This window comes from Setaria viridis, chromosome 5 (genome assembly GCF_005286985.2).
Source record: "Setaria viridis chromosome 5, Setaria_viridis_v4.0, whole genome shotgun sequence".
NCBI classification, from domain to species: Eukaryota; Viridiplantae; Streptophyta; class Magnoliopsida; order Poales; family Poaceae; genus Setaria; species Setaria viridis.
The window spans coordinates 12,107,624-12,117,337 of NC_048267.2; the positions used below are offsets into that span (position 1 = coordinate 12,107,624).

Below are 9,714 nucleotides of genomic sequence, written 5' to 3' on the forward strand. Positions count from 1 at the left end.
GTTTTTTCATTACAGGTCCAGTTCCTTAACTATGTCCTCTACAGCTTGTTGATATTGCTCGGCCAGCTCCGGAAGGTTATCAGCATCATAGTCCTCAGCAACGCCCGTTCCGACACGCTCCACAGCCAGTCGGGGGAAGTGCGTCTTAAGAAGCGCCGTGACATTCTTGGCGCACTCCACGACGGTCTCCTTCATCAAGGTCTTCAGCTGACTTGGCACAGTCTTCAGGTGGTCCAGTAGCGGTGTTGGCTCATCAGGGTTGACCTCGGGCTAGATCATGTCCATCATGTAGCCCGCGACCGACTTCAAGTCCTCCAGCCCTGCAATCACCACCTGATCATGCTGAAGATTATGCATTGCCGCAATCAAGCACCGGTCCATATCCTTGCGCAAGTCAGCCTCATAAACAAGTTTTTGTGACATGGCATACTCACAATGCACGGCAATATCATGATCATGCTGGAGTCGGGCGCTGGCTGCTTCGCACTCTTTGAGGTCTCTCTTGAGGCTCTCTTCTTTCTTCTAGGCATCTGCAAAGCAATGAGATTGAAAAATAGGCATTGGTCGCATCTAGAAGATCTGGACTCACAACAAGGATCGAAGCCATTACAATTCAGCATGACGTCGAGGTTGCTCTGGACGTCCTTGGTTATCTGTTTTTGGTCTGCAATCTCCCGATCTTTTTGTTAGATCTGCTCTGCGGTGTCCTCCTTGGCCTTCCTGAGCTTGGCCTCATGGCCTCCTGCGCTCCTGCGCTAGAATTGTCCTGGAAAGTCTCTCTTGTCCTCAGCAGCCTCCTGCGCTAGAATTGTCCTAGAGAAGTCCAGCATGAAGGGATCGTCTTTTTCGTGGGCATTGACGTTGGCCTCATGGCCCACCACCTCAACATCAACCTACGCCTCCCTAGGGTCTTCCTCCATCTGGACCTCGATTTTGGCATCCGTGTCACCGGGTGCAGCAACTATAGCATCTTCGGAAACGTCTTGGCGCAGGGGCGACTGCTGCTCGGGCCTCTCAGGCTTTGTCACTAGGCCACTTTCACCACCGGCTTGAGTAGCAGATGCCAATGCAGCCTCCTGGGGTGCATCAGATGTCCGACCCTCTGCTTGGGTCTCGACACCATCATCCTGCGAGTTTGGCTCGTCCTCGATCACCGCCTTCGTGCTCGGACGGCAGGACACTGAGTTAAAGTGACGCAACATACAGACAAGCTTTCAACAACAAATGACGATGTGAAGACACTTACATCGTGCTCTTCTTCACTTGGAACTTTGGGCAGAGAGGCGCTGGTTGTGGCAGGGTTGGCTCCTTCTGCTTTCCCCCGCGGATTTCTATCTTCAGCTGCTCCTTGACCTTTTCCACGTCGGTCGTGGTCCTCTAAAGGAGCTCGGCTTTCTTCTTCTTGGCGGCCGGGCTGGGCGACTCGAAGTTGTCGCTTGGCACCCCGGATGAGGTCTCCGCAAGGGATGTCGCCGCCATAGTAGGTGCCTTCGGCTTCGTGGCACCCCTCTTCTTCTGCACCGGCTTCTCTACCTCCGACACTTGGGACTCTACCACCTTGCAAACGGCCTGGCGCGTCTGCCGCCCAGCAGGAGCCGTGCCCTCGGCTTTGAACCCGCTGCCTTGGACAGGCACGTCCTCGTCGGAGACATCGATAGTTGACTCCAACTCCCAATCCATCGCAGCAGGCGGCTGGTCGGTCTCGGTGGTCGGGCGGATTTTGGGTCGCTGCTGCTCGGCCCCTCCGGGAAGTGGCGCCGAACAAAAGAATTCAAACTCTCGGCTCTGGTCAATCAACAGGATCAGTTAGAGAAGGCGCAAAAGCAAAGCAGGAAACCCAAATGATGCAATCAAGATCTTACTGGGTTGGCCGGCCAATTGAGGGAGTATGCCTTGGGGCAGCGCTTGTTCTTGATGACACTACCAAAGAACTCACAGACCCAGCCGGCAATCTCTTCTTGAGTAACCTTTTGTTGTATTTCCCGGGTCGGATCCAGTGGACCTGAATACTCGTACGCCAGGTGGACCCTGTCCTTGATCAGTTGCGTTAACCTTTAGTGAAAATTGATGCTCATAGCTCTAGCTGTGAGCCCACGCTTCTTCAGCTCGGCGATCTCCTTCAACAACTGGTTGACTTGGACCATCTCCTCGAAGGTCGGCTGGTTCGATCATTCCATCCTTGTCACGGGTGCGAATCCGAGGCGAGGCGACAATCCAGCTTCTGATTGGCAACAAGGCACCATTCCTTGTACCACCCCTAGTTCGAGTCCTTGAGCATCAGATCAAAGTACTCGGCGACCTTCTTAGGCCCCAATGAAAACCCACAGCCACCGATCACCCTCGGTTTCCCCTTGGTTGTCACCACTTTAAGTTGATACAGATATCTCCAAAGATTAAAATACGGGGGATTCCGAGAAATGCTTCGCACAAATGGATGAAAACTGCAATGTCCAATATGGAGTTAGGGTTGAGATGCACTAACTCGATCTTGTTGTAGTCCAGTAGTCCGCAGAAGAAATGCCCGGTCGGGATCCCGAATCCGCGCTCAAAGAATGCCGCAAAGACAACGGCTTCGATCTTATCCTTGGTGGGGAACTGCTCGCCCGTGGTCGCCTTCCACTCAAGGAGGGACTTGGTCCAAACAGGTCGTGGTCGACGAGGGCCTGGATCCGTTCCTCAGTCATCACGGACTTCATCCAGTAGGTGGATGGGTCCGGTGCCTGCTCCGCTGTCATTTTTTCGGTTTCTAATCCTCGCGGAGCAAATCGGATGTAGGCGGGCCTCTTGGTTTGCATACGACGGGGAATGGTGGTGTGGCGGCGGTGACTACAGCCTTCGGGCGAAGGAACGATGGATGCGGCTTGCGGACGTGGCGGCGTGACCTAGGGCTCTCTGTCGCGGAGGCTATGGCGTTGGCGACGGCGGCAGCGGCGGCGCTTGGGGCGAGTGGAGTTGAAATGAAAAGGAAACCGCGCCTCTTTGGCTTTTGAAAGTATTGATGGCGTAAACCTAGCGATGGAATCCGCGGGTCCTCTGTTACATCGCAAGCGATTGACAGAATCTGCGGGTTTTTTGTTAAGTCTCACGGTGTGCCTCCTTGGCTCCGCTAGTCCTCGCGCTCGGGGGCTGGGCGCCTATTTCAGGTCGGCGTGCCTCCTTGGCTCCGCCAATCCTCACGGTTGGGGGCTGGACGCCTATTTCAGATCAATGTCCTCTGCGGCTCCACCAGTCCTCGTGCTCGGGAGCTGAGCGCCCTCGCGCTCGGGGGCTGGATGCCTACTTCAGGTCGGCGTGCCTCCAGCTCTGCCAGTCCTCGCGCTCGGGGACTGGGCGCCTATTTTAGGTTGGCGTGCCTCTGCGGCTCCTTCAGTCCTCGCGCTCGAGGGCTGGGGACTATATTTGGATCGTTTTTACGACAAAAACAATACGTGAGATTCTTAACCATTGGACCAATTACTTTAATCGCTTTAATGCTCGGGGGCTACTCCATATGGAGTGCGTCTTACGGCGCCCTCCATATGCTTCCCTTCGATCTACAGGATGCCAGACATCCCGTCGTATAGCCATGCGCATTTGGTCATGCACCTACGCAAGCTTCAATATTTTTTCTTTTTTGAGCATTGCGCAACCTCCATCACTATGACGACACCGCAACTTTAGCCGAGTACATTACAAGCTTCATTGCGCACCCGTCAAGCTCCTGCTCGACTCCACATTGCTCGGGGGCTTAAGAAATAAGCGTACCCACGGGTCCCCACCGACTAGAATACCCTGACAAGTGGGCCCGTCCGACCACGTCGTGCGGGCCAAGATATTAAGATACGTGGAGCATGAGCTCGGAGGCCGGACGAACAGATTCTGCCCAGATATTGCGGGATACTTGTTGTAGTCCGACTCAAATTGCTTTCCATGTAACAACCGACTAGGATTAGATCCTATCCGATTGTAACCCTAGGTCGTCAGCCTATATAAGGCAGCCAGAGACGCCCCGCGAGGGTACCTCAACTCATCCCAACGCATCTCATACTAGCAATACAATCCATCAAAATACAAGACGTAAGATATTACTCTCTGAAAGCCCAAACCTATCTAAACCTTGCATCTCCATATTACCATTCGAATTCTTAGTCTTACGATCTCTTCCGCCTACAAATCTACCACCTGGATAACCCCTGATGAACTGGCAATCAAGTCACTAAATCAGACAAGGATCTAAGGGGGTGTTTGGATACGAGGTGCTAAACTTTAGGAGTGTCACATCGGATGCTAATTAGAAGGACTAAACATGAGCTAATTATAAAACTAATTGCAGAACCCCTATACTGAGCCTAATTAATCTATGATGATCTAAGGGGGTGTTTGGATACGAGGTGCTAAACTTTAGGAGTGTCACATCGGATGCTAATTAGAAGGATTACATATGAGCTAATTATAAAACTAATTGCAAAACACCTATACTGAGCCTAATTAATCTATGATTAGCACATATTTACTGTAGCATCACATTGTCAAATCATGGACTAATTAGGCTTAATAGATTCGTCTTGCGAATTAGACTCCATCTGTGCAATGGATTTTGTAAATAGCCTACGTTTAATACTCCTAAGTAGTATCCAAACATCCGATGTGATGGGTACTAAACTTTAGGAGGTGTATCCAAACACCCCCTAAGGGGGAATGAACTATTATGTCATCAAATTGTTCCATCTTGCCATCACTGTCAACGACCAGAGTTCCTATACATCATGAGGCATTCAAGCTAATACAGCAAAGCTTGTCTATGCATCAATCAGCATGAATCCTGATGCTTATCCCAGATTGCTGGATGTTAGCTTTGTCTTCACTCCTCAGAAGCCCGAGTCCGACTGATAGGTGTGAATTTCACTGCTTAGCTGCCGAAAAAAAGAAAAACAGACTTTTAATGCCAGAAATAAGTAAAAGCCAGAAGTTAAGCCCGATATATATCTCTTATTTGTTTGATTGAACAAGAATTCTAGAAAGTTCAACCAAGTTAAGGCAGGATAACTTTTTCTTGAACTAAAAGGCAGGATACATCAACATAGCTACTTCCACCTTCATAGGATTGCAGATTGCACACAAGAAAAAACAAATGACACGAATAATGGAGGTCAGCACTCTAACCTTGAGAGGTCACTGTGACTGAAACATCAAACATAGCTTCAACTATTTGCTCCAAGTAAATGCAGGCAGTACTGTGTTAGAAGGACCAGAAAAACTGTCGAAACTCTGTTCCCGATTCTCAGCAATTAACTGCTAAGATTTATGGTGTCCTTTAGCACCTTGCAGATGCTAGCTTTTAATTCAGCTGTAACCTGGAGTTCCTTCGGGCAAGCATCCAGGACAAGCAAACTAATAATTCTCATTGTATCCGACAGAATCACTTTATTATGCCTAAGGACTTCCTGGTTAGCAAACTTGCAAGAACTTCTCAGTTTACAGGAGCTGCATATCTGAAAGGGAACAAAATGTCAAAAGTTAAGAGTTGAGTGTGTATTAAGAGCACTTTACTTCATTTTTTCTCTGAGTACAATGTGCTCAGAGCGCTGACCCACCAAGCAACTGAGTATGGACTTACTTTGTCTTCCTGGATGTTGAAGAAAGCTCGTAATCTTTTTGATGCAAAAACCGTTCTTCGTTCAACAGTCGGGCACCCAAACAAGGCTAACTTCTTCAAGTCGCTCCCTGACAGCCATCTGCCAGCAATTCACAAAATGTTCAACAACAGATAGATTTAGTGAAAGGAAATAGTTCTGCCACTCCACATTATTTTCCTTTCTTTTTCACTGTAGCTAATAGAAAATATTAAGGAAATACATGACAAAATAACTATCCAGGCCTTGTCACCTATTAGCTTGTCACTACAAAACCGGACAGTAACATTGCAGGCTTCCAACACTTAAGCAAGGAATCAAATCGAAGGTGGGGTGTTATCATTTACAAACAACTGGTTTCAGCCCAAAGAATGATTGGTCATAACTTGGCAGGATCCAAAGGATGAAAATTCAATGCGGCAGTTTGCAATAATATTTGATGCACTGCAAATAGCTTGCTTAACAAATCCCATATAACTATATAAGACATACGCATTCAAGCTACAACCAGATGGATTGAAGTAACAAATGCAATCAATTTATGAAGCAGAAACACAAATGTTCTCTTCCAGGGTACAAATTCCAAGGGATTTACTTCCTAGCATGAAGAAAACTACATACAAGTATATTTTCCTTTGATTCGGTTGTTTCATGGCATTTCCTTAGTCTAATTACTAGCAACATGAAGCATTTGCTCGCAGTGATGCCTCCCAGGCTACAAGTCGCCACTTGCAAATAATCCACTTCAGGCATTGCATAACAAAATCATGCCATTTTCCAAGCAAATTACAAGTTAAAATGCAGTACGAAAAAGCAAAAAAGCCGTCTCACCCCCATCGCCAGTGCATAACCAACACACTAGCAAATTAGAGGTTTCGAATACTGGAAGAAACACAACTTGCGAGATGCATTCAGTGCCAATGATTCGGAGCCTATGGGTGTAAAATCTAAACGCTTCAATTTACCAAGCGATGGTAAGGGATCGACAGTGCGAAGTGGGCAGATCCAACATCGTCGTCTAAAGTAACTACCCATTTCGAGAAACTGGACCCCGATTGTTCTATACAGACCCACAAATCAAACTTTTCCTGCAGTGCTCTGTCAACAAATTCGGGTAAACTAACCGACCCAATTGCGCAAGGGTAGGTAGCAGCACGAGAGGCGGCACTCACTTGGCGACGACCTGGTTGTCGTGCCCGAACCGCTCGGCGGCGGCCTTGACGACGTCGGGTGAGACGGCGTGCGGCGCGGACGAGAAGTCGGGCCCCGGCAGGTACCTCCCCTCGTGGAGCCGACGGAGCAGCGCCCCCGCCTCCTCCTCCCACGGCTGCCTCGGCCTGGGCCTCCGCGACGGCGGCTCTTCGCCGGAGCCCGGCCGCGGCGACCGAGGCTCCTGGCCGAGGAAGCGCGGGGAGAGATTCGTCGGTCGGCGCTTCGGGTTGCGGAAGATCGAGGAGAGCTTCGGCGCGGCGGAGGTGGCTGTGGCGGAGGAGGAGGAAGAGGACAAGGAGGAGGAGAGGCGGCGAGCGGCGTGGAGCGCCATGGGTTTAGGGTTCTTCCTCCTCGGCCTCGGTGGTTCGCCTGGGTGGGGGAGATGGGGAACAATGGGATCCGATCTGCGTGCTGCGGCTGCACTCCGGACCGTCCGATCGGGGGTTTGCGGTGTAGATTGGACGGACGCGGAAGACTCTTGGGCCGTCTAAAATTTGGAAGGACTCGAATTTCACCCGACATGGCCCATATAGGCCACAACAACGACACAAGGCAAAGATCCAGAGTGAAAAACACAAGTGCAATTCTGTTTCTGAACAAAACCAGCATCAAACGTGGTATCACTACCGATCAGTGTTGCAGACACGCCCAACAGTCGCAAGCCAAGCCAAAGGTTGTGTCGGCCATGTCCAGCGAGAGAGAAGCGCATCAGCATCAGCAGGGAAGCAAAAGACGCTGCCAAGGAGGAGGAGATGTTGGACTCCAAGACTCGTTCGCTTCCTCGTTCTTAGCCAATGAGAGCAGAGGCGGCCGCTGGCCGAGTAAGTGACAGCAAAGTTAAGATGAGCGACGGCGCCCTGCTCTGCCTGCTGCTGAAGTAGCTTCAGATTCGATCGAGAGCTAGGAGATCACCACCACATGTTTACTACCGTGAGCGCGAGATGTTCAGCGGTTCAACGCCGGCTGCAGCGATCTGATCGCTGCCGCTAGGAACATTCCGAGAGGGAACTTTTCTGCCTGCCCAGGATGCCGTCGGCACAACAACAGAGCGAGTCGCTCCGTCTCCTCCTCGGATGAAAACACAACGGCAAGTCGCAACAGTGACCCGTTCGTCCGTTCTGAATATTGTGTTCTCTCCTGCTGTCCTGCAACCATTCGTCCTTCCTTCCTCATGGAATCGCGTCAGACAGGGATGCGCGAAGGCGACGGGTTTTTCTTTTTCCTTGCACCTGAGATGAACTAGCTAGCCCGACCTAAAAGCAGACTGTTGTATGTGCAATGTCATGGGCAACAGTGAACACTCTCGCCTCTGCGCACATGGCGATGATTTCTTTTTCTTCCAGGAGTCGGCAAGCGGGCAGGCCGGTGTCTGCATCCAAGGCACTGCAACTGCATGAACAGCCAAAGGGACTCCTTCCCACAAAGGCTTTACCTTGAATTCTTGAAAGGAAGAGCAAGCCTTACTTTCTTTCTTCTGATCCACACCAGCACGTAGTATGAGATAAGGCCAAACCACCGGCATCAGGTCAGGTGCTTAATAAGTGACATTAGCTGCTCACAAGGACTAGCAGTGTGTTGAGAATGTAACCGTTAACAACGAACCAGCTTAAGAAGTTAGTAAGGTTCCGGGCTTGAATGGTCATCAAGGTAGCTAGCTGCTAGATTCCATGAGTTTGCAGTGAACTACTGCTACTTTCCATAGTAGCACCACTGCTAGCTGCCAAGCAAGTTGGAGCGTTCAACGCTTCCGTTTTTCTGTTGAACGTTGCCGCTGAACACGGCAAACTCGTACTACTGCTGCTGAACATGGTTCGATCCGTAATACGAGTTCCATTGCTTCACGTCGTACCTGCATGATCCTAATTCTAAACCAGGTACTAGGTATAGGTAGGTCAACGCATAGCAATGCGCCATGCAGTCCTTGCAAACCCAGCAGAATCAGGCCGTTTGTCTCCCTACGTTTGTCTTGTCTTAGCTTCAGGGGAGAGAGAAGAGCAGTAGGGCGCCTGGAAAAATGGAGAATCCGAAGCTGCTGTTCAGATTCTTCTCATTGCCGGCCTGGCACTGTCAGGCTACGTAATGGCGTGCTGTTTGCTCAAACTTGGAAGTAGGACGTGGTGTGTTTTGCAGCGTGTGCTACCAGGTGGTACTCCTACTTGACAGCAAGATGCAATGACGATGACAGTGGCGCTGAGGACGGAATTGAACCGGGCCGATTAGCTAGGAGGCGCGTGGGCTGCGATTGGCGTTTGCGCCACGACGACAGCGAACAGGAAAGCAGAAGATGCTGCTGAAGGAGAGACGTCGCCGGACGTTGAAGGCTTTGCTCTCGTTCTTCGTTCCTAGCCAATCAGCAGCCGCGGCGGCTGTTGGCCAAGCAACATTCATTCCGAGTGAGATCGACAGTGCCCCGCGCTGGCTGCTACCCCTGCAGGTTCAGGCTCCAGGGCTAGAGAAAAAGCGAGAAATCACAACCACATGTTCAATGCATTTCTGGTGGATGTTCATCAGCGCCGACCGCTCCAATTCGATCGATCGCTACTGCCAGGAACATTCCGAGAGGAAGCTTTTTTCCTCTCCAGGACACCGACACACCGTCGCCCGTCGGCAACAAACAGTGAGTCAGTCTCATCTGAATGTACTAACTACAAGAGTTTACATCTTTCCCTACAGTTTTGTTTGGTAATCGTCAACAATTTAATTCCTTCAAAACTCAATACCTACAGTTTTTGTGCAAAACAAAAGAGAGAGACAGTCTTGCAGCCTTGCAGGGAACTCGAAAGTCGGGGGAATTAAACTGAAACGAACCACAGGAAGCAGTGAGTCTTCTGTCCCCTGATTTGTTTCTATAGAGTCACAGGAGAGAAGAAAACACGTACCACGCTCCGCG

The 9,714-nt window shown here is 50.4% G+C and overlaps 1 protein-coding gene across 1 annotated transcript; it reads right to left on the reverse strand.

Annotated features, from left to right (window-relative positions):
- Window positions 1–4,544: 4,544 nt before the first annotated feature.
- On the reverse strand, window positions 4,545–7,285 carry LOC117855237 (uncharacterized). The gene is made up of 4 exons (XM_034737543.2): window positions 6,785–7,285; window positions 5,597–5,714; window positions 5,143–5,471; window positions 4,545–4,892 (listed from the first exon to the last, which is right to left on the reverse strand). Exons 1-3 carry the CDS (start codon window positions 7,153–7,155, stop codon window positions 5,268–5,270), a joined length of 693 nt encoding a protein of 230 aa, XP_034593434.1. The 5' UTR covers window positions 7,156–7,285; the 3' UTR covers window positions 4,545–4,892; window positions 5,143–5,267.
- Between the last annotated feature and the right edge of the window lie 2,429 nt (window positions 7,286–9,714).